The following is a 24426-nucleotide window of genomic DNA, read 5'->3' as shown; positions in this document are numbered from 1 at the left end:
TACTTTGTCTATAAGCATAACAGTAGCTGAACAATATTCATTCTGCAGTTTCTTTATTTTTCTTACTCTCAGGATCAATAAATGTAAAAAAAAAGTCAATTCTTGCTCAATATGTATGATTTGAAAAATGTAGTATTGTGTCCTCTTGCCTGTTCTTTAAATATACCCTTATGTTCAGATGCTGCATGCTTAATTGGACAAGATAAGCTAGGTAACTGCACTCCATTGTATGAGAGTACAGACAGTCTGTCTGCTTTCATAATGTAGTTATTCACATTGTGGGAGAATTAGAGATTGCAGAAAGGATGATAGAAAAGTGGGTAAAGGGGAGACTTGATTTGTTGCTGAGCTTCTTGATTAATGCTTATCCTAATAATGAACCCTGTGGCTAGATGCAAGATTGTCTTATTTAAGAGAGGCTCAGTGCTAACTGCTCAGACTTTAAATTAGACTGGTGAAGGATGTGTGCAATTTTAAATGTAGAGGGATAGGTTTACTGTGTAATAACAAAACCAGGGCTACTATTCATTTGGAAGTTTGCCCTGACTAGTCAATATGTGATATTAATCCTATTCATAATTTGACTTGTTTGTGTAGGTGGGTGTATATAGATGGATGAGATATAAATATAAAGGGAGAGTATGAAGTAATAACAGGGTACCCCATTTAACATAACCTGAAACTCTTAAATCAAAATATCTGAAACAGAATTGTGGATGTCACATGTCTGATTGCCTTTCTCTACCTAAATAATTACTCTTTACTGAATCTTGGTTTGTCAGTGAATGCGAGCTTCTAGCACCTTCGTTCTTTTAATAGTCTGCTGGGGCTATGTGTATGTATATATTACATACTGTATTTTATATAAATATGCAACAACAATCTGTTAAAGTTATACAAAATAAATAAAATAAAATAAAAGTTACTCCACAATGACAAAGTTAATGATGCAACATTCTGGCTGACTAGCCTTCATGTATATGCAGGGTGCTCAAAATATCTTTAGCCTGCCCTATTAAGAGAAACACTCAACAGACACAAACACACCCCATGAACACTAATACTTTTGTTATAATGTTCATTTTTTCTGTGCCACTCAGTACATTCTTATGTAGCTGACTAGAGGTCTTCATCACTGATCTGGTGCATTTCATGAAGGTAGATTTTAAGATTAGGCAACAGGTGGAGTCTCCTCTGGCCAGGCCTGGACAATAGGCACGGTATGCTCTCCTATTCAGTTGCACAGATTTGCAGTGAGTTCTTGCAGTGAGTACAGTGTGAGTGGTAGTGGTGTTGTGGGCAAGATGCAGAATGGTGTACAACTTTCCTTATCACTTTTTCTAATTGACTGCAACAGGTGTTGAAGCAAATCAACATACAATTAACCAGTTATGTTGGCCTTCTGAAGCTTGTAATGCATTTGGACTACATATACCCTCGATACTATGTGTGATCTTGCCAGCACTGATTTAAACCTTGAATTGCTTTAGTGTAGAATTGCCATGCTTTCATTATATTGATTTGAAGTCTCATCTCCCACATGCTGAAAGAAAAATGTGGTGAACAATGTGCCTCTAGACTTTTAAGTGTTGGTTCTTGTATAAAAAAGGTGTTTGCCTTTGCTCTCTGTTAAAAGGTGTTTGACAATCTTCAACAAATCTATTGCCAAAAATATGCAAAGATCCTAAAAATTCTTAGAGGGGAGAAAAAATTTTAGGTTAACATTTCCTGGTGTAGCAGCTGGCTGTTAGTCACAGTTTCCATTTCTTTAGTTTTTGTTGTGTTTATAGAATAGACCTGCTGTATAACACACATGAATACACACATACAGTATATGCTAGAGAGTGTAAATTAGCGACGTGTTTGCAGACTGCATTTAGATTGTACACTCTGAGATGAAACATGAATTGTGCACTTATGTTAATGTGGGGATACTCACAGCGCTAACAAGTGTAATAATCAGACTGAGATCCGATTTTTGCAAAAGATTGAAACCTCTGTTCTAACTTTTCTCTTTGAAGTCGCCAGGGCACAGAAACCTGTCCAAGAAGTACTTATAATGCAGCGTTGATGCAAAAAATTCACTGACTTCTCTCTGTCTCTCACACACACACACACTCTCTCTCTCACACACACACACACACACACACACACACAACTGGTATCATAAAAAAGCTCTTCATTTTAAGCATGCTTTTTCTACAAAGTAGAGCAATATGTTAGTCTTTTAAAATGCCTCCAATGTAATGCTCAAGCATGACAGAAAACTGAGTGTATTATGGCTTTTTATTCATATTACTGTTTACTGTATATGTTTTTTGTTGACCAAGCATACAACCAAGTAACTGAAACCAGAACTGGCAACTTTGATTGCTGAATGGCCTGATGAGAACAGAAAGAAAAGCTACAACCACAATGTTTGGTGAATCATTATGGAAAAAAGTCAAAAAGGTGTAGCAGCAAGGGTGCCAGAGAGAAGAAGAAAAGGATCAACATTTTGGCTATTGTACCTGTTTACCTGTTATGTTTGTTATAAAAGAAAATGCTTTTTAAAAAAAATAAACACTCTCCTTACCCACCACTATCCTCTTCAAAGAAAATGCATCCACCTAAAACCATTCCTGATTCAGCTCCTCTCTTAACCACTAAAACTTCTACAGTTTTTATTGTGTGTAAGCTCAGCAGACAAAAAATTAGTCACCACCCAAGTAAGAGGTGATAAATACCAACAGAGGACACCCAGTATGAATACCATCTTATACATAATTGTGTCATGTGCTATAGGGTTTGCAGAGTGTCAAGGAGTAGTGATATGCCATGTGTGTTTGGTTCTGTTTGTGAAAAATGAGTCACACGACAGACATTTATGATTGGCAAAAAGGGGTTATTGTGCTTGGCTGTGCCAAAAGGCCTATTGTACAGAAAGTTGTCAACTTTGTGAGTGTCTCAAAGCATAGTGTCCAACAGGTCTTCCATCTATGTCATACATCTCAGTCAACCTGTAATTGTCGCCAGAACAACGGTTGAAAGACTGTGCCAAGAGATAGGGGGGGACCTTTGTACTGTGTCATGCACTTTGAGAAGCAAACTGCTTTGCCACCAGGCAAGAATTGCTACAGACAGTCAATGCGGTTCCACAGCAAGCCATTTCCAAATGAACACTCAAAAGGGAACTGTATTCCATTGATATCTGGAGCATAGTGCTGGAGAAGGGTCCCTTTCTTGTAGCAGTTTACCAAGCTGTATGGTTACAATGGTCGCAGAGCCACAAACACTAGACTGTTGACACCTGGAAACATGTTATCTGGTCTGATGAATTGGGAATCTGCATGTACTTTAATGATACAAGGCGATGGATACATTGTAAACCGCATAAAGTCATCAAAGAGGGGTTTGTGTAAGTTGATTTTCAAGTGTGAGATGGCTCTCTAATGTTCTTGGGCTGTGTTAGTTATGAGGAAATAGGGCCTCTGGTTGAGGTCACAGTGCACTTGAACCTAAATGGGGTTACATTCCGAGTCATTCTTGCACCTCGACTGTCCCACTGCATTCCTAGATTTAAATCGCATAGAAAATCTCTTGGACTGTTTGGAGCAACGAGTAGAATGCCGGCACAGCCTACTGACCATTCTGGCCGAATTTCAAGATGTAATGTGGGAAGAGTAGATGAAAATTTATGTTGCCTAAATCTGCAACTATTGGTGTCCATGTCAGACAGAATTGCTTTAGCCAGGGGTGACTTTTTTTTTTTTTTTTAATCCACTAATATAGTGGGTTGGATAATGGATGGATGGATCTTAATCTAAAAATAGATTAGATTAGATTACATCTAATCTGTAAGAAGTTGGGAGGTGTGTGTGATGTTCTGTCGTGTCAGAATACTTACTTGCTTTCTGTGAACCTAAGCCTGATAATTGGTTAAACGCATATTACAATATCCATCCATTCATTGCCCAACCCAAGTTATTTTTTAAATTGACGATGGACCTGTTGGATTGTTCTTCCTTACCAAGCATATACTTAATAAAACACACCAGGATGTATTTCTTATTTAATATGGCCTATGCATTTGTTTAAAAACGAACCAAATTTCAGTCTTCTGTGTTGGAAGCACGGGCTGCTGCAGAAAGATTTTAATGGTGTATAATGTGTTTTTATATATATATATATATATATATATATATATATATATATATATAGTCATTTTCACAACACCCCACATTGGAGAACATGTGGAAGCAAAGAACCACAGGTTGAAGATTGCTAGTCTGCTCTTTGATATTTTTAAATTTCAGTTTGAAGGCATGCATCTATTTCAAGCACTGTGTCTGTCTTTGTTGACTTTAGAAGTAATGTGAAAAACAAACTGTCATATAATAAACAAAAGCATTGCCATTATAGTTTAAAGGTTTGTGCATGGTCTTACTTTGACAAGATGTGTTGCAGGGGCCCAAACTTCCATTCGATGGGTGTGAAACAATGAAAAGCATTTGACAGTGGTCAAAACAGAACAAAGCCAAGGGAATAAAATCAAAATGGGGGAAAACTAGCAAATTGTGCCATTATTTAAATAGTAGCACTTGCCAGTCATATTTTTTAAATTTGTTGCTTTGTGTTCCATAAAATGACTGCTGTAGGCTATACAAATGTATTTAAAGTAATTCATGAACAGTTTTTTTTTTTTCCAAGTTCCACAGTGAAAATTTATCCGAAGCCTGTAGCAAATACTGACTGAATGTGGAGGAGTATGTATGTGTATGTTTATGCACAGTATGTGCAAAGCATCATGAAGTGTTATAATACACTGTCCTTATCCCCTGCAATTGGACACAAGCATATTTAGCACATAAATATATCCAGTAATTTCCATAGGGCCTGCTGTTCTATAAAGAAATGCCCATTCTCCCCTCTAGTGGTAGAAACTCTTTACTACTAGAAGGATATTGCAAAATACTGAAATGGGAAAAAGCTGTATGCAGCCTCCCTTTAAATTCTAGGGTGTGCTTCTTAATGCCCATTGTTGATGTTAATCATCTGTGGGAGCCCCCATTATATAATATTTAGTTTGACTAAAATTACTCACAACACACAACTGCCTTGTCATTACCAACAAATTTGTTAATACAAAAAAATACATATTATATATTACATAACAACTATTTACACAAATGATTCAGCAAATGTACATAAATATTCAAACAGCCAAATCAGTCTAATTAATATTATATAAAAATACCAGATCAAAATAAGCCACTTTTAGTTTTCCATTCCTCCATTCCTGATTAGATTATTATAAAATGTCTACTTAACTGTGACCCAGATCAACAAAAAAGAAAATTGCAAAATGAGTCTTGTGAGTCCACAGTTCTTCTAGTAGCTTTTTCTTCCCAGCTTGTCACCCATTTAGCTTCTATACACAGCAAGTAAAAGTGTCTCTTAAAATTATAGTTTAAAAAAAAAAGAAAAAGTAATTTAATTAAGCTATTAAACTTTAAAAAGGCCTTCTATTAATAAGAAGTCATTCTTTTATGCCCTCTGTCTGATTGTTTTCTTTATTTCTATAGCCTTGTCCATGCTACTGTACTGCCATACTCATCAGATGTCCGTTTTTGCCCTCAGTTTTCATAATTTTTTTTTTTTGGTAACCCTTATCACACTGCAAATCCATTCAAACTAGTGTAGTGCGAAGGAGTCTCCTGTTGCTGCACGTCCGTGCTCAGGTCCTAACTTGGGATCCTTAGGTGGTTTGTCGTGTGGTTGGTGCAGCAATATGCAGTTATCAGTGCATACTCCCAACCTCCTCCTTCTCCTTATCAAATACCAGGGGCTAAATTTATAAAACTTTGCATAGATCTGTAAATCCGCACATAGAATGCATATCAAACACCACCCTGAAACATTCATATATGATAGAATGCATATCAAACACCACCCTGAAACATTCATATATGGAGCATGCTAAGCAACTTCATACATGTGCAACCACAATGCTGCAGCACTTCATTGGTCGGTACAGTAGTGTCACTTGTGACATGTCAAAACCCTGTCATTTGCATTCAAGAATATCAGGCTGTGCTCCTCAACTGAGAGCACAAGATTATCACAGCATTATAGCACCACTTCTCTGCGTTTTGAAGGCCAGGGAAACTCATAAGGTGCCAATGTCTGAGTGGGTAGCCACTATTACCTGGCACATGTAATGATGTGATTACTGCTACATTGAAGAGTACAGGCCATATAAAACACAGAGGATTTGGCCAGTTAACTTACCAACAAGCCGGCCACCACATGCTGTACAACAACATCATGTCTGCCTCAAAATAAATTAGTCACGGGCTGAGTCAGGTCACAGAAATGCAACGTTTCTCAGCCACATCTTAGCTTCACTGATGACTTGTACATTGAAAAAAAGCAGCTTCATTCTCACTAGGTGCTGTTATTGCAATATGAGTGCAGTAAAGTGCTCTGATTATTGCCTTTTTATGTTGGGGAGAAACAAAGTTATGTTTTAGGTATATATATCTATACCATACGAAAACTGGATGTAGTGTGTCTCCGGCTGGTTAATGGCTTCCAGCATAGCGGGCATGATGGAGTGAAGCTTGGCTTACAGTATATGTTCCTGACCTATTGACCAGTTCACTGAAAAGTAACAACAGGTGGGGGATATAAACTGGTAAAAAATAAAAAAGAAGCTCTTCAATGCTGCAAATATGTAGCATTGGCCCCATTTAAAAGTAAAGTAAAAGAGTCCGTGCACCATATTCATCACTTTCAATGTGTAATATGTTTGTCACATCAGGCACACATAATAAAAGTAGCATGGTGATATGAATTATGATGCAGGAGTCATCATTTATCTGTTTTGGCTGCATTTCCGTACTTGATCAAGGGTGTCGTCATTTCCCAGTTTCTCTGAAATGTTGCGCATGCATGTGTCAGAGTTGCTGAAAATACACGCACGTCCCCATGTCAACTTTTCTTTTATAAATTCTAACATGGGTAAAGCCGCATACAGATATTTCAAGGCTTTTTGTACATACACAAGTCTTATAAATGAGGATGTTGGTCTGTTTAATTCTGTTTTAAAATGCCCTGCCGCTTGCCTATATATATATATATATATATATATATAATCTAAAACACATTGTACTGATTTTCTTTGTTTTCGGTGGTTTTTTTTTTTGTTTTTTTTTTGTTTTTTTTTATTCTGACTCACTCTTTTTTGTATCCTTATTTGTAGGAGAAAATGATAAAGGAAAAAAATGGAAAATTTACCCACCAGGTGGTTGTTTTCCCTCAGGGAAACATTAGTGCAACATGTATAGCATCAAACAAGTTAGGTGAAGAGCAGCTGTCAATAAACATTTCTTCCTGTAAGTATACCTTGTATATGTGTTCTTGTACTCAAGCTTGAAATGTCCACATTTAACATGGCAAGCTTGAAAGCTTCAGTTGGTAGTGTTCTGTGTCATGCCATTTCCTGTTATATTTTTACTGCTGACATTCTAGTCTAATTCAATTGATGTTTTACTAGTTATAAATCACATCTACTGTAGGACTCCTTTTAACCAATTTACAGTAGCTAATTAAATAACATGTATGAGGCAGCTAAGCTAGCTTCTAGCTAATATTGCATTTCTGGAATTATACCGTTTTAAACCTCGGCTAGTCCGGTAGTGTGGCCTAGTGGCTAAGGTATTGGACTGTAAATCACTGCAAGTTTGCTGGTCCAGTCCTCAACAACTTTGTAATCCTGAGCTACTCATGTAACTTGCTTGTGTTCCAACTAGGGTTGCACATTTATGACAACAATAATAGTGGAAAAATTTTGACATTGATATATTTGATAAATTTATTTAACAGCACTGCAATGAAATATATACTTTGTCCTACCAACGGCATATAGTGTAATCTGTAGGCATACAATACAATATGTCCTTAATTTTGCAGGGAACCACTTAAAATTTGTTAATGTGAAATTGTTCAATGGGGTATTGGTTGAAAAAGTAAACATTTATTGTTTAATATTATTTTCTTTTTATCCTGATTAATAAAAGGATAAGTGTCTGTGTGTCCATCGAGTTGCTATGTCTCTGTCATTCCAAAAGATGATGCATTACATTTTTAGTAACAAAATGCACTGCATTTGTCATTCCAACAGATCACAAAAATTAAAACTGCTCTTCCACATTCCATATCAAATGGCATATAACAGGGACCTGTGCATTGCATGGTGCTCTGCAGACAATGATGCCAAGGTCTGCATTGATTACTCAGATTTCAACCTGTTTTTAGATGAGTAGCACAGCTAGTTTTTACAATAAAGATACAGCCCTCTTAAGTCTGTTTTTGTAATACAGTAAATTACTGATTTTTGTAAAATTATGAAATAAAACTTAAGTGCAGCAGAAACTTAATGCATTCATCACACCACCACTTACAAATCAAAAAAAGTAAAATGTGGAAAAATGATAAAAATTAATATGTTAAATTGGAGTTCTGCTACAGTTAGAAAAAAGTTGTCTCTCTCCAAATATTTATGGACCTAATTTTGGTTCTGTACATTACCACAATGAATTTTAAATGAAACAACTTAGATGCAGTTGAAGTGCAGACTTTCAGCTTTAATTCAGTGGGGTGAACAAAACGATTGCATAAAAATGTGAGATGGGGTGGGCGGTATGACCAAAATTCTATATAACGGTATTTTTCAAAATTATCCCAGTTTCACGGTATTCGACGGTATTTTTTTCCCCATGCGTGAGTGGATGTTAACCACATTTTCCACTGCAATTACTGGCTAAGAATAACCTATTCCACTGTCAAGAGCACTATACATTGTACAAAAAAAAACATTTTAATGTGCACACAAGTATTAATAAAGGTTTGCATGGCCCCATAAAGTGATAGTTTTCAAGGGGGTGGCACTAATGAAGAGAAGGAATCACATTGCATGACAGATGCAGTCAAAATATAGAACCTTTTTATTGAACAAATTTTGCAAAAACTTAAACTATAATTTTGACAACATATTTTCAACCATCCAAAGAGGCATTTAGACTTAGTAAAATATCCAGAAGTGCTTGTCAAAAGTTGTATTGCACTGAACATGTCTTAGAAAAGGAATAAATAGTAAATATTTTTTGTAAACCAACTACACTTTCTGTTAATGTTAACAATCTCTGTCCACTGACACGTTAAAGTGACTTTTTAAACAACTTCATCATTAAACTGCATAATATATTTAAACTAATAAATAATAACAATAAAATAAATAATAGTATTATTACTAATAGTTGCACTATTACTTCAAGACTTCAAGCCCAGGTGCATTACACAGTATTCACCAAATTAAAATAGAATAAAACAAGTGCAACTTGGTGATGACATCTTTACCAACTAAACCATCATTTAGGCAAACTGCATTAATACGGACTGCAACTTGCATTTATAATGCTATTTGTGCTATAGCCCTACGGAATCATATTAGGGCCATGGTGAAGAAAAAAAATACAGACACAGGGAAGAAAAAAACAAACTATATGTCGAGAATAAAGTCGACATTTCCACTTTATTCTCGCCGTTTATGTCGAGATTAAAGTCAACATTTCCACTTTATTCTCATAGTTTACTTCATAATTAAAGTAGAATGTCGTAAACTAAACTTCTTCCTAAAATCAATGTTTAATTTACTAGATTTTGTCAAACCCCGTCATAAGTTAATGCAGCACATTAAATGCTTTGTGTTAAGTGTTCCCCGACCCAGTTGTTAATCACTACGCTTCTTAAACTGACTTCCTCCGCACTAAGATGAGACAGCGATCACCACACAGAATCCATTCACTTCATTATATTCTTGCTTTCTGAAAATTTAGAATGCTAAGATAAATACTTTAATGCATTTCATCATGAAAATGATATTAAGCAGGTATTAAACATGCACGGTAGTGAGGTGGTAGTGCTGCTTCCTCGCAGTAAGGGGTCCCCAGGTGTATGTTCAGTGTAGAGAACTTTATGGCAGGTGTGACGAGGCTCCAAAAAACTGGATGTATGAATGGGTATTGCACAGGTTTAACTTAAATATTGTGTAAATGTTGGGTTTGTGATCTGGTGGTCGGAGACACGAACACAGAATTCAATGCATGTTCTTCTCAGCGGGCTTTCTTTATTGCACGCGTGCTGTCTCAATCTGACGTACCAAAACCTAAGTTCCTATCCTTCCTTTTTCTTTCTCCACATAACCAATCACCACACAATAAACGTCTTTGTGAAATTAAAACTAGTTATAAACTTAGCCCACGGAGTGTTCAGAACTTTAAAAATATCTTCGTTATACATGTTTAATTATGCCATCCATTCAGGGTTGCGCCCATCCCTGAACGAGTCGCCAGTACATCGCAGGGTGAATACGAGCAAAACATACACTAGCAGGGTCAATATAGCGTAACAAAACCCCACATCCTACATGACTTTGAAAGGAAACTGAAGCACGCCGAGTAAACCCACGAGAAAAACATGCAAATGCAAGGCAGGGTACATCCGAGAGACCCTTGCTGTGAGGCATCAGTGCAACCTCCACGCCGCCGTGCCCCCACATGATTAATGCATGCTTTAATGCATTTCACCATGAAAATTATATCAAGTATTTATCTTAGCATTCTAAATGTTCAGAGAGCAGGAATATCATGAAGTGAATGTATTCTGTGTGGTGATCGCTGCTGGCGCCTCCTCTTAGTGCAAGAGGAAGTCAGTTTAAGAAGCTCGGGGAACACTTAACACAAAGCATTTAATGTGCTATATAACTTATGACGGGGTTTGAGAAAGTCTAGTACATTAAATATTAATTTTATGATGAAATTTAGTTTACGATGTTCTACTTTAATGACAAATTTTGAGAATAAAGTCAACATGTCGACTTTATTCTTGTCATAAGCGTCGAGATTAAAGTGGAAATGTCGAGAATAAAGTCAACATGTCATCACACTATTATACAGTACCTAGGTAAATTACACTGTATTGAAAACAAATAAAACAAGTACAACTTGGCTTGCAGTATTATCCAGTAGTATAGAAACAGTATTTACACATTTGAACATAATGGTCCACATCCGACCTTTTAAAACCAAAGTATCTCCAGGAAACGGACGTGATTCCTTTTTTTCGGCAAAAGTTCTTTTGTGTCATTATGTTCAACTTTATCGTCAGCTTCAGTTTCGGAATGTTCTCTGTCCATTTTCACCGCGCAATACCTACACTACCACTACCTATTTAGCGGTGTAGCAGTGAAAAAGGTCCCCACTTGAACAGTTTCCCGCTGCGCCACGTTCCGAATGTCGTTTAGGCAATTTAAACCGGTGTTGCGGTATAAGAAAAATCCTTATCATAAAAAAAATAAAAAACGGTTTTTGGTATGAACCGGTATACCGCCCAGCACTAAATCTGAGGCAACTAAAGCATTTTTTTTAACACAATCCCTTCATTTCAGGGGCTCAAAAGTAATTGGACAATTGACTCAAAGGCTATTTCATGGGCAGGTGTGGGCAAGTCTGCCGTTATGTCATTATCAGTTAAGCAGATAAAAGGCCTGGAGTTGATTTGAGGTGTGGTGCTTGCATGTGGAAGATTTTGCTGTGAACAGACAACATGCGGTCAAAGGAGCTCTCCATGCAGATGAAAGAAGCCATCCTTAAGCTGCGAAAACAGAAAAAAACAATTCCCAGAAATTGCTACAATATTACGAGTAGCAAAATCTACAGTTTGGTACATCCTGAGAAAGAAAGCAAGCACTGGTGAACTCAGCAACGTAAAAAGACGTGGACGTCCACGGAAGACAACAGTGGTGGATGATCGCAGAATAATTTCCATTGTGAAGAGAAACCCCTTCATAACAGCCAACCAAGTGAACAACACTCTCCAGGGGTAGGCGTATCGATATCCAAGTCTACCATAAAGAGAAGACTGCATGAAAGTAAATACAGAGGGTGCACTGCAAGGTGCAAGCCACTCATAAGCCTCAAGAATAGAAAGGCTAGATTGGACTTTGCTAAAGAACATCTAAAAAAGCCAGCACAGTTCTGGAAAAACATTCTTTGGACAGATGAAACCAAGATCAGCCTCTACCAGAATAGCCAGGTTTCCATCCAAGGAGTTTTTGCGAAAAAATATTTAGCGCTTCAAATTTTTTACCGATATAGCTGATGGAAATGCTAATTATCGATAAAATGTTGTACGTGTCGACATAATATTTTTCCGTTTAACTTTAGCGCATAAATTCCATGTCGATACTTCAGATGTCGCAAAAACTACATTGGAAACAGTTTTTGTCGGAAAAAAGGGCTTTAACGCAAATAAATGTGTCACATTTTCATCACGTGCAATCAAAACGAGAATGGCGGAGCGGCTCGCATGGTCTGATGAAGAGAGTTTTTTTTTTGATTAAACGTCGTTATTTTGTATTAATTCAAATTTCAGTTTTAATTAAAAACCTTAAGGGAAGCAGGTTAATTCAGTTGTTATCGCACTGTGAAGGGATGTTGAAAGGTAGGCTCACCTTTACAGATCCGATGCTGCAAACACAGCTGCATCATGGGCACTTCCAGGAGTGCCAACGCAAATGTCTCGTATCATGCACCTGTCATCAACAAGGGCCTGGAGAACAATAGATGGCCACCCTTTGCGATTAATGTAATCGCGGTAGCCTTCCGTCGGGGGAAGAATAGGCACATGCGTGCCATCCAGCGCACCGTAAATCTGTGGCACAAGATGCACCAAGGAATTGCGGTATGCAATTTCATTGGCCTCCGCTACAGTCGGAAGTCTGATATAACGCCGCATTAATTTTTCTTTAATAGCGGTGCACACAGCATATACACATCGATGGACGGTAGTTTTACTAACCACGAAAGTTTCTCCAACTACTCTATACTCGGCACAGGTTGCCAGCTTGTAAAGGGCGATGGCAATCCACTTTTGGGTTGGAAACGGTGGTCGGTGGCAACCTGTGATGGGCGCAACATCAGGACTGATGAATCCACACAACATGTCAAACGTCGGCCGTGTCATTATAAAATGTTGCAGCCAGAGATTTTCTGTTAAGTGTCTCTCCACCACCTCCTCCCAGAAGGTCTTATTCCGTCGTCTCTCCCATACCCGTGGGTTTCGTCGCACTGGTACTTTCTTCGAGCTCTAGGGCTATTCAGACAAGCAACTGCTTCATTCTGCTGTCGTCTTCGGATATTATGTACAATTCCAATTATTTGTGAAACTGAAATAACAGTAAGCTGGCAAATTTCAAAAAACTGTCTGAATAATCTCTCCATTTCTTTGTTTAGTGGAGGGGGTGTAACGTGGAAAACAAAAGGTAGATAATTTGCGACATACACAAAATTATGTATGGAAACGGCTCAAGGGCAGATTTTTTTCGCGATACAACAAAAGTTATGCGACAGTTCGTTTTGGGGGGGGGATGACGTCATCACGCACACCATTTTATCGATAAAAAGCCAGTTTGATGGAAACAGGCTGGAGACAGCAAATTTCGCACATTTTTTTTACGTATATTCTGTTTGTCGATAACAAAACGTCGCAAAAAACTGGATGGAAACTTAGCTAATGATGGCAAGAAAAAAAGTATGGAGAAGGCGTGGAACAGCTCATTATCCAAAGCATACCACATCATCTGTAAAACATGGTGGAGGCATTGTGATGGCTTGGGCGTGCATGGCTGCCAGTGGCACTGGGACACTAGTGTTAATTGATGACGTGACACAGGACAGAAGCAGCCGAATGAATTCTGAGGTGTTCAGAGACATACTGTCTGCTCAAATCCAGCTAAATGCTGTCAAATTGATTGGGCTGCGTTTCATGATACAGATGGACAATGACCCAAAACATACAGCCAAAGCAACCCAGGAGTTTATTAAAGCAAAGAAGTGGAAAATTCTTAAATGGCCAAGTCAGTCACCTGATCTTAACCCAATTGAGCATGCATTTCACTTGTTGAAGACTAAACGTCAGACAGAAAGGCCCACAAACAAACAGCAACTGAAAGCCGCTGCAGTAAAGGCCTGGCAGAGCATTAAAAAGGAGGAAACCCAGCATCTGGTGATGTCCATGAGTTCGAGACTTCAGGCTGTCATTGCCAGCAAAGGGTTTTCAACCAAGTATTAGAAATGAACATTTTATTTCCAGTTATTTAATTTGCCCAATTACTTTTGAGCCCCTGAAATGAAGGGATTGTGTTAAAAAAAATGCTTTAGTTGTCTCACATTTTTATGCAATCGTTTTGTTCACCCCACTGAATTAAAGCTGAAAGTCTGCACTTCAACTACATCTGAGTTGTTTCATTTAAAATTCATTGTGGTAATGTACAGAACCAAAATTAGGAAAAAGTTGTCTCTGTCCAAATATTTATGGACCTAACTGTATATTAAGATAACAAAAGGTGCATGTACATGATAAAATGTTAAAAAGCAGTAGTGCAAGATTAAGACATTAATAGAAACACAACCTGAAAGTTTTATCATATAGGTACATAAACAATATTAATAACATTAAAATATGGCGATCTCAAGAAGTGTGGTGATGATAATGCCTTCTTCCATGCAGCTGCAGAATCTCTAGTGTCTGGTGCAGACTTGGTCCTTGGGCAGTTGCACCCCAATTTTTAAGCGAAATGCTGTAATCAAAGTTACATGACTCATTTAAAGAGGCAGCATTGTGTCTGTTTTTCATCAATGTAATGATCCATTAAGCTCACGCATGCCTCCATAGTTCAAATTAATTGCAAGTTCAGAAAAAATAAATGTGGGCAGAATGATGTATCCGTTGCCCTGGATATTGATAATTTTATTTATTTATTTTTTAATCGTGCAGTTTTTATTCAAGCCTTGTGCTTTGATGAATAAAAGGTTTCTTTTATCGGAATTAGCATTCGATCGGTCCTTATCCAGCAGGCTATGTTATGGTGTCAATGGCTGCTGAAAACAAAATCCTTTTAAACTAAAGACAACTCTTAAATTTTGGTATTAAAAGTGTAAAAATGTTGATTGAAGTTCAGCATTACTTTGCAGTTTGTCTGGAGGTTGCTGGAAATATAAGAAAGAAATGCACACTTTAAAAAAAATATATATATATTAGGGATCAGACTCCTAAAAATACATTCAGTGCGGTCACTTGCAATTGCGGTCACAATGTCCGTGCTGTTGAATTGCCAGTGCACTTGCGCTTAATGAATGTGTCTGTGCCGGATTACCACACTCATTTGCTGTTTGTGGCTGTCTGTAACTGTAAAACCTTGATATTTGACAGAGTGGAAGTACTGAATGAAATGCAGTAATTGTCACTTCAATGATTAGTATAAACAATTAACTGTGCAACCCCAATGTCAACTGCTTAAGGAAAGTTAGCAAAGTACTTACTAAGCACCTAACAATGGTGCTCACTATAGGATGTCGCTGGTTAAAGTAGTACAGCTGGGTCAGTTCTGTTTGGATCCATTATCCATCTTCAGATGTAGTAATGAATGGCTGATGTCCATTGTGGTCATGTGACTAGAACTGAATGCCTTCCATGGCTGTCCTGAATTAACTAAGCCAACCTGTTCATGTTCCGAGAAGCCTGTGTTAACCTTTGTTGCTGTCTTTTGTTTCCAATTTCTCCCAAGTTTGTTCATTCTGTGTTTTACATTACACTTTTATTATTTTATTTGTTTGTTTAGCTAATAAGGAAACAAATTTGGAAATATACAAAGAGATTGTAGCCTGTTGGGTTTGTTTGGAAACTTTTAAATGAAGAATCTTATGATTATTCCGACAGTGAATAGGTTATTAGAGGTTGAGCCCCTGTAATCCAAAATGACTTGTACCAGAAGTAATTAAGACTTTAGGTATTTTCATATTTTGGAATGCTTACATATATAATAATGAGATATCTTGGGGAAGGGACCAATATCTATACCTGACATTTATTTATGTTTCATATGCACCTTTTACACATAGCTTGAATGTATTTTATTTTACAATTTTTCATAATTATATGTATGAAACAATGTTTATGCACAGTAGCATCAATGGGACACATGAATTAGGCATTAAACAATAGCAACAGTAAACAATTGCAGGCTTTCAGTCTCCACCCACTATTAAATGGTTACTGTACATAGAGAATAAGCAAAAAACACAGTGAATAATGCACGAGTCTGGTGCTGCCGATGGTTGATAAACTTGTTGCAAAAGAGTGCCAGAGCCTCTGGCTACAAACAGATCACCAGGTCAGGTCACTTGCAGAAATTCTCAAATGATTATGCGGTTATGAGGTGTATTGATAAAGGAGATGAGACAAAATAGGAGCCACATGGAGAAGTTTGTTTCTTGGTGCAAAGAGAATTGTCCGCATCTTAACATCAGCTAAACCAAGGAACAGGTTATTGACATTCACTGCACCAATAAGCCTCTATGTCCAGTCAGTATTCGAGGAGTGGATGTAGAGTTGGTCTACTCCTACAAGCACTTGGGTGTCCACATTAATGACAGGTTGGACTGGTCTCGGATCACAGAGTTACTATATAAGAAAGGGAAGAGCAAGCATTTTTTCCTTAGGAGACTGTGTACCTTTAATGTGGGTAGTGACCTTCACATCTTCTATAACAATGTTATGATGGCCACTGCGATTTTTCTATGCTGTGGTGTGCTGGGCTGGAAGCATCACTTCAAGAGAGGCCCACTGAATCAACAGGTTAATTAAAAGGGCAGGCTCAGTTATAGGATGCACACTTGGACCCCCTGGAGATGAGCAGTGAAAGAGAGAATTAAAACCTGAGTGCCATTAGGAACAATGCTGTACATCTTCTCTCTGACACACAACCCAGAGGACTTTCAGCCAACGAGTTATTCATTAGAAATGTGTCAAACGCCAGTGGGGCTCCTTCATACCATCAGCAACACGTGTGCATAGTGCCTCACTGTGACTGCCAACTCAGAACTTTTCTTTAAATTTTTTAGTTTTCCTTATAGTCATTCTGGTGTGTGTATATTAGTTTATCAGATTATTTGTTATTTATTTAAATAGTCTTTGTAAAAAGTCAAATTTCCCCCTGGAGACAAATAGAGATCTATCTTACCCCTGCAGCAGTTTGGAAGAGCCACACAGCTGTTATTGTGCCTTTTGCACATGTATCCACAGCACCAGTTTGGTTAGCACAATGAAGTATTTAAAAATTTGAAGATATTAAATTTTGAGTGCACAATTACCGCTACTATGCACATTTGTAATTCCATGTCAATCAAACTAGTTAGCATCATAATCTCGCATAACGCTGCTTTGATTATTTGTAAATGTGATGATATTTTATTGGAACACTTTAAATTATCCAGCTTACTTATTTTGCTCTTATTTTGTCTGTTTTTTTTTTCAGTATATTCTCCAGATGAGAATTCGGAAGACATAAATCGTGGTAAGGTTGTGTCACTATTAAAATGGTCATTTTGCATTTGTTTCTTTAAGCCCTAGTGTGTTGTTTAACATAAAATCTTTAAAACTACCAATCTGTTTCTGTAAGTTTATATATGCTTTGTCAACTCTTCTCTTTAAATAACAAAAATTCAGTTAAACAATCTATGCAAATTAGTCAATGCTCGCACTTTTCATTAAGTCTGGGTTCTCTCTTTACATAGATGGAAATGAACTTCACTAGACTGTTGAATCCCAAAAAAAAAAAAAAAACCTTACTGCCTTTTATTTTAGAATCTCCAAAAGTGAATGATCAGGCCAAGCTGATTGTTGGAATTGTCGTGGGCCTCCTTTTGGCTGCATTGGTGGCTGGTTTTGTGTATTGGCTCTATTCAAAGAAATCCAAGTAAGTAGAGAAAATGTAGTTGTCTCACTATAGTGACGATTGTGTATGGTGTGTGTGTGTGGTTTTGTTTTTTTTTTCTTTGTTGTTACCAAGCAGAAACAAAAGTTACAGTAAATCAAATATAACCATGAAAACGTCAACACAAAATAAAACCTCTATCCTGCAGTGCCCACCCCACAGTCCCAAATTGCACAAGTTAATCATGGAGGAGAGAAGGCAAGGTGTGTTATGCTTTCTTGATGATCATTTTATGGTGAAATTTCAAATATAGTGTAAAACATTTAATGTAATTATTGCATTTCCTGCCCCTGTCACAAAAGGTGTAAAATGAATCCCCTATACAAACACATCCCTATTCTGAATTAATTTGGCATAATATATAAGTTAGAGCTAACTTTGTATCTTGACTTAGCATGCTGTGACAGTCTGGGTCGACTTCACAATCCCTGGTTGCTTCCAGGAGCCTCTTGAACCCAGAACCGCTGAGAACGTACCTTATGATGAGCCAAGCAAATGAGGACACACACAGTGAGCAAGGGGTTAGTGCAAAGTGTTTTATTTAAAATGAAACAAAGCGCCCAAAGTGCAGTGCAAAAGATCACTAAGTAAATACATAATCCATAAAAATCTGTGACAGTCCACAAGTTAAAAATTCAATAAATAATACAAAAATAAAACTAATAAAAGTCTTTTCTTTCACCTCTTAACTGAGCCCAGTGCAATTTCCACTCTCCTGTCTCCTCAGCTCACACAAAAGTATTGCTCAGCCAGCAGAGACACCGACAACTGCAGTCCTTACTTCTGACTAACATGTCTGCCACATCACTCAAAGTAGACTGTCCTCCCTCTCTCCACTCACACTCTACTGGCATCCTGTGGATTCCTAAGGAAGATTGCACAACCATCATACCCAATCCTTCAGTAAATCAGCGGGTGCCGATCCACACTGGAGTGCCAATTGGTCACTCTTTTGTGGGGCTACTGACTGCTCTCAAGCTGCCTCAGGCACCCAGGTGTGTCCAGCGCTAATGAGGGAACATATTAATTCCCCATGTGTGCACGTGAATGGGGGATTGCTGCCCCCACAACTGTCTTTGAAGCCACTCCACCATGCTACCTACGCCCCACCTGATAACACGAGTGCATTATCTATTTTTTTAAAATGCACATGCCACTGGCCCGTTATCAATGTTGGGAAAATGTACACTGCCTAGCAAAGGTGTTCAGCCTTTTGACCAGTCCTCTGGTTTTACTTATTAACTTCCTACACTGAGAATCTCTCCTGTGGACCCCTGCAAGAAGCAATGTAACTGTCCTAGCTGAACATTGCCACTTGTATTTCAGCCTGTGCACTTCATGTACAGTAAATGTGTCTATAAACAGCTGGGCACCAATGCCAAAACTTTGAGGCTCACAAAAGGCATTTCTTTGCAGATTGGGAGTGTGCTTCACTCACTGGCTTTTTGAGAAAACCATTTACAAAATGTTATTGTAACCAAAAATGAACTTGAATTAAACTGCAAAGTATTTGTAATATTTACAAATTTATTTGAAAATATTTCTGATATTCATGGGATAGGAGACTACTTAATTTTTCATCATGTTTCCATCACTGTACAGCAATTACCGATCAGCATTCAAGTGTTTATCAGTACACAAATGAGTGGACTAAATATATGAAAATCTATGCTTAAGAACTATCAACTTAATTATTTGTTTCATCTTGTGCCTTCATTTCTTCATGAGATTTGATTGAATGAAATGAATTATTTGTATGTGTTCATTATTCATTTTAGACAAGGAAGCTGGAAAACAGGAGAAAAAGAAATGGGAACACATGAAGAAAGTAAAAAATTGGAAGAAAGTAATCACAAGTCAGAGGCCTGAGGAAAGCAAAAAAAATCCAGAAAATGTAAGACTTCAAAGCAGTAACATGTTACGAGTGTGTGTGTGTATACTGCCGATACAGGAAAATGCCTACAAGATACTGCAATCCTTCAAGAGTTCACATTCTGTTTATTCATAGTCCTCTTCCCCATGGGCATTCTATTAGGGTCTGTTGGTCAACACTGAATGGAATTGTGATACTTATTAATGGACAGACAAGATCTTGGGGACCACTATGGCCAGTTTTATTTCAGCTGGTCTTAAATCACAAAACATACAAAAAGAAATTAGCTAAGCACTTAGTCTATTGAAGTATAGAGTCTACTTACCGGGGTAATTTAGCATCTAAAATATTACCACCCATGTGGGGTTCTGTTGAGATGACAAGTCTCCTCAGTCTAACCACACCACTTTATTAAACAGCCCTTTAATGTGGAAAATATGTGGTACCCAGACATGTATATGTATGTATGTATGTATGTTAAAGCAGTGGTTCGCAGTCTCCAAAGCCATGGAGCCCAGTTTAGCCTATTTATGTTCAACGATGACCCTTGTGCAGAAATCGAAGGACGACTGTCCACCTTGGTGAAATAAGCAAGATTAGAAATAGGGAATAAAATTGAAGAGTGAGGAATAGGGAGCACCAGGGTGAAACTTGGTTGGAGTTATTGTGTGTTCCATATACCCTGGAAATCAGATGTTGGAGTTGGGAATGATTTCACAGTCAAGTTGACTGCGCTCCAGTAAAACATTGGGAAAATTTCCAATATGGATGAAGAAAACCTTTGTTATGCATGGTTTTTTGGAATACAGCCAACAAGTTGAGAACAATGCACTATGTTGTATTTTGTGCTTTGAACACCGCTGCACCATGTTCACAGATAGAAGTTGGACAGTACTGGGTATAGAAGTTGGACAGTACTGGGTGTGCAACTGATTTAATGAGATACAAATAGACAGAAGTGCTAATAAATAGTATAATAGGTCAGCTTTCACTAATGTTGATGTGCTGTATGGCCATCTTGGATTTTGAAGTCAGCTTTGGTGAGTAGGAAATCCAACTAGTTGGGGGCGTTTCAGTTGAAACTTCCTACTTGGAACTTGATTATGACTTCCCAGTTGAAATAGAACACAACATTATAGCATGATGACGTCAATCTGCCTTTTTGGTTTTTTTTTTTTCCCCCATATACTTGTGACCCAGCGATGGTGACCCACAACCCAAAAGATGGTCACAAACCAGTGGCTAAGCAACACTGTGCTAAAGGATTAACTAGTTATTCATCTCGGGGTCTCATCATTTTTAGCCAAAAGCATCTCGCAGAAGCTGAACAGAGTTAATGGTTCTATTATTTCAAAAATAATACAGACCTACAGTACACATTTATGTTAGAGGAGACCACATTTTAGGCCTTCATTTTGATGTAAATGTACCAATAGGTGAAAAAAATAGTAGAAATGGACAAAATGCTTCCATCATGTGTCCATGTTTTGTCACTAACCCATACAAACAAGGCACACCCTGCCCAAAATGTCAGAGTTATTAACTCTGAAGCAATTAGCAACAAGGATGGCATGTTTGTGAAGTATACTGTTTATTTCATTGGATTTTGGACAGCACTCACTTGAAAAGCAACCCGTTGAGATGGCACAGTACTGAGCCAAGGAGTCTGTGGTGATCATGAAAACGGTGTGACCCACAAAGACTTTCAACAGCATTTCTGACAGCATTTGGTATTTTTGTAAATCTATTAGAGAAACTTTGCATATGAATAAAAAGCACGGAAAGTGTTCAACTTCTGGACTGATTTCATATCCTATTTATCTTTTTCAGGAAAGAAGAGGAAAAAAAGCAAGTTATCTTCATTTTTACTTGCCGTTTTTAACAAGAACTAGATTGCAAAGCAGTTTTGTTGGATGTAATGATGACGCTGCCCTAATAGCACGTTCAGCAGCTGACAAACATTTTCCCTTTATGCATTTTTTTTTTTGTTTTAAACAAAATTTGGAAGTGTTCATAAAAAATAACTGTTGCACCATCTTTAATGTTTTAAGTATGTGGAAGAGGATGGAAAAAAAAAAGAATCCTTCACGGGCCAGCATTCTCATTTGTAACGTATTTGGAAGTCTGCACTGAAGCTTTGTGTTCCTGGTGAATGCTTTTTTTTTTTTTTTTTTTTTTTTTTTATATAATATAAACACTTTTTCTTGAATTAACTTCACTTAATGTTGATCGGAGGGATTTGTGAGGGATGATATTTTCTGTGTTTTTTGTGTGAGTGAGTATGTGTGTATGGAATGTTGTGTGCTTTATTTTTTTAGAATACGGAGCACCACTGCTATGGTAAGCTCACTTTGAAACTCTACCGGTACAACACTACTAGATTCTTTATTAGTTCTTTCACCTCCAGAACTTCTTAGTAAGATTTACCTTAATACTCATTGTGTATGCTTTGGGGGTTACTTGATTATAGGATGTGGTTACTAAGCTTCAGTTCAGTTATAGTTCCAAGTGTGTGGCAGTTCTAAATCAGGTACAGACTATGTGTCTATAAAGTCCTTAGGATTTTTTAAAGTGAGTACTCCTAAGCAAGAAAATAAGTCATGTTTCTGTTTCTCCCGATAGACTGGATCTGTCACAGAGTTAAAACTGCAAAGGTAATTTTAGAATATTTGAAATATCCTGAATTATAAAAGAAGTTGTGAAGACGTATGTAAATTATGAGTGTGTGCATTTTGTCCTGTTCATCCGTTTGCTTTGGCGTTTCTCAGCCTCTACTACTGAACAGGTGTCACACTTCCAGCTCCACCATTGGAGTGGGCTTAAGGGCACCGTGGGGCAGTTTTGTTTACAACCTGGATTTGGATTTACATGAGTCAATCACTTGTGATGGTTCATCTTTGGTTAGTGGATCACATCCCACACTTACTGTACTGCCTAGTCCTACACAAATCAGTGGAACTGCACAGCAACCAGTTTGAAAGTCCTAAGTTTGTTTACATCTTTATTTTTTAAGCTTTGTACACTATTGGTTAAAAAAAATTACCTAGAGAGGGGGGTGCAAGTGTGGCTGTAAGTTGAAGTATTGAATCTGACACTCATTTCTGTTTGTCTTGGTTATTTATGCTGCAAGGAACCATTGCTGATCTTGTTTTTACTAAATTAGGTCTTTGTTGTTAGCTTAACAGTTTTATTCAGGGCTTTATGTCACTAATAGTTTTTTTTATAATAAAAAATAAAATTCTCTAAGGATAAAAAAAAAAAAAAATCTGACAGCACTCTTCCAAAAAAGTATTCAAGTGGAGCTCTGACACATCAGCATTCATATTCAGAAACTTTTAGCTAAAATGAAGTGCTGTTCATGAACCATTTTACTGTATTTGTTAACTTTTTGTTTGGAGAAAAAAAAAAAAAAACCATGATGAAAAGGGGGCTGTTCAGGTTAGCCATTAAACCAAAGAAAGACGAAAGGAACATCACGATGTCTGTAAATAGTACCTTTTGTGTTTTATTTTATTTTTTTGTACTTGTTATTTTAAAATGTACATTTTTTTGAGTAAGACAATTGAATAAATCCCCTGGACACCTATAATTTCTCTTGCCAATTTTGTAATTATTTTTATTTATTTTTTTGCACTAAATGCCATCAAGTGGGAAAACCACACAATGGTCCACGTTTGAATGGCTAGGCCTAGCAAGGTGGATGTTGTGAATGTGCACAACTTCAGGGATCTTCATGTGGAAAATAGCAGCACGGTGTTGGGGTCACAGCTGACAAATGGCAATGACAGCCAGTCACATAATTGTCAGGGGCAAGGATGCCTGCAACTTTCTAAATGACAACTCAACTTTCCAAGTCACAGATGGCTGTTTAAAGGGTCTTGTGTGACCACCCAATATTTTGGCAAACGTCTTTGGGACACTTGGATTTGCCGTACAGTTGGAACACAAATTGCATTCTGCATTGTGCCATTAGGTGGGCAAAGATGTACTAATATGGAATCCATCTGTCATAAGTTTGAAATGATTAGGCAAACTTGAATAATACAAGTATGAATAGTGATTGAATTGTATTGGGGGAAAAAAACAAAACCGTTACCTGTCTAGACCTTTGATTTAGTGGATTAGGTGTATACCGATTTGTTGTAAACAAAACTGATACCTGACAGAAAATCTAGTTATATGCTTGGAAAAATGTTGCCAGAAATCTATTGTGATTTATTGTAGAAATGATTTAACATGCTGGACGTGAAAAATACGAAAATGAAAACTGATCAGGTGGGGGGTGTATGGTGATGCAGCAGTTGACTATGTGCTCATGTGTAGCTCTTGCAGTGGCCTTGAATATGACCCCATATGACCCTGCATTCTGACCTCCAAAGGTCACGCTAAAACAGAATTTCCCCATGGGGATTAATACAGTGCACCAAATATTCCCCCCACACCCCATAGAAATCCTTCATTGTTATTTTAAAATGTTCTTCCTAGGTTGATGTTGGGTCAGATGAAGACTAATATTTTGTCCCCTTCCTGCTGTTTACCTTGGCTAGTATGATGGACAGTTTTGTACCTTAGACCCCATAATACAAGTCATGCACCCATTTTCTGTTTTAAGAAACTAGGAGAATCTTCCTTGAAAAAGAAGAGATCTACAATGCTGTAGTCTTATAGCTAATTATAG

General features: G+C 37.5%; 1 protein-coding gene across 1 annotated transcript in view; it reads left to right on the top strand.

The window, feature by feature from the left end:
• alcama (activated leukocyte cell adhesion molecule a) overlaps positions 1–23337 on the top strand; it is a 111866-nt gene extending 88529 nt beyond the window's left edge. The window contains exons 12-16 of the mRNA XM_028800242.2: positions 7244–7376; positions 17417–17455; positions 17746–17857; positions 19654–19769; positions 21579–23337. Coding sequence (XP_028656075.1) covers positions 7244–7376; positions 17417–17455; positions 17746–17857; positions 19654–19744 — 375 coding nt within the window. The 3' untranslated portion in view covers positions 19745–19769; positions 21579–23337. The remainder of the gene's footprint in view (positions 1–7243; positions 7377–17416; positions 17456–17745; positions 17858–19653; positions 19770–21578) is intronic.
• Positions 23338–24426: the final 1089 nt, after the last annotated feature.

The sequence above is a fragment of the Erpetoichthys calabaricus genome, chromosome 4 (genome assembly GCF_900747795.2).
Source record: "Erpetoichthys calabaricus chromosome 4, fErpCal1.3, whole genome shotgun sequence".
NCBI lineage: Eukaryota > Metazoa > Chordata > Cladistia > Polypteriformes > Polypteridae > Erpetoichthys > Erpetoichthys calabaricus.
Note: the sequence above shows the minus strand (reverse complement) of the source record. Positions and strands in the feature narration are given on the sequence as shown.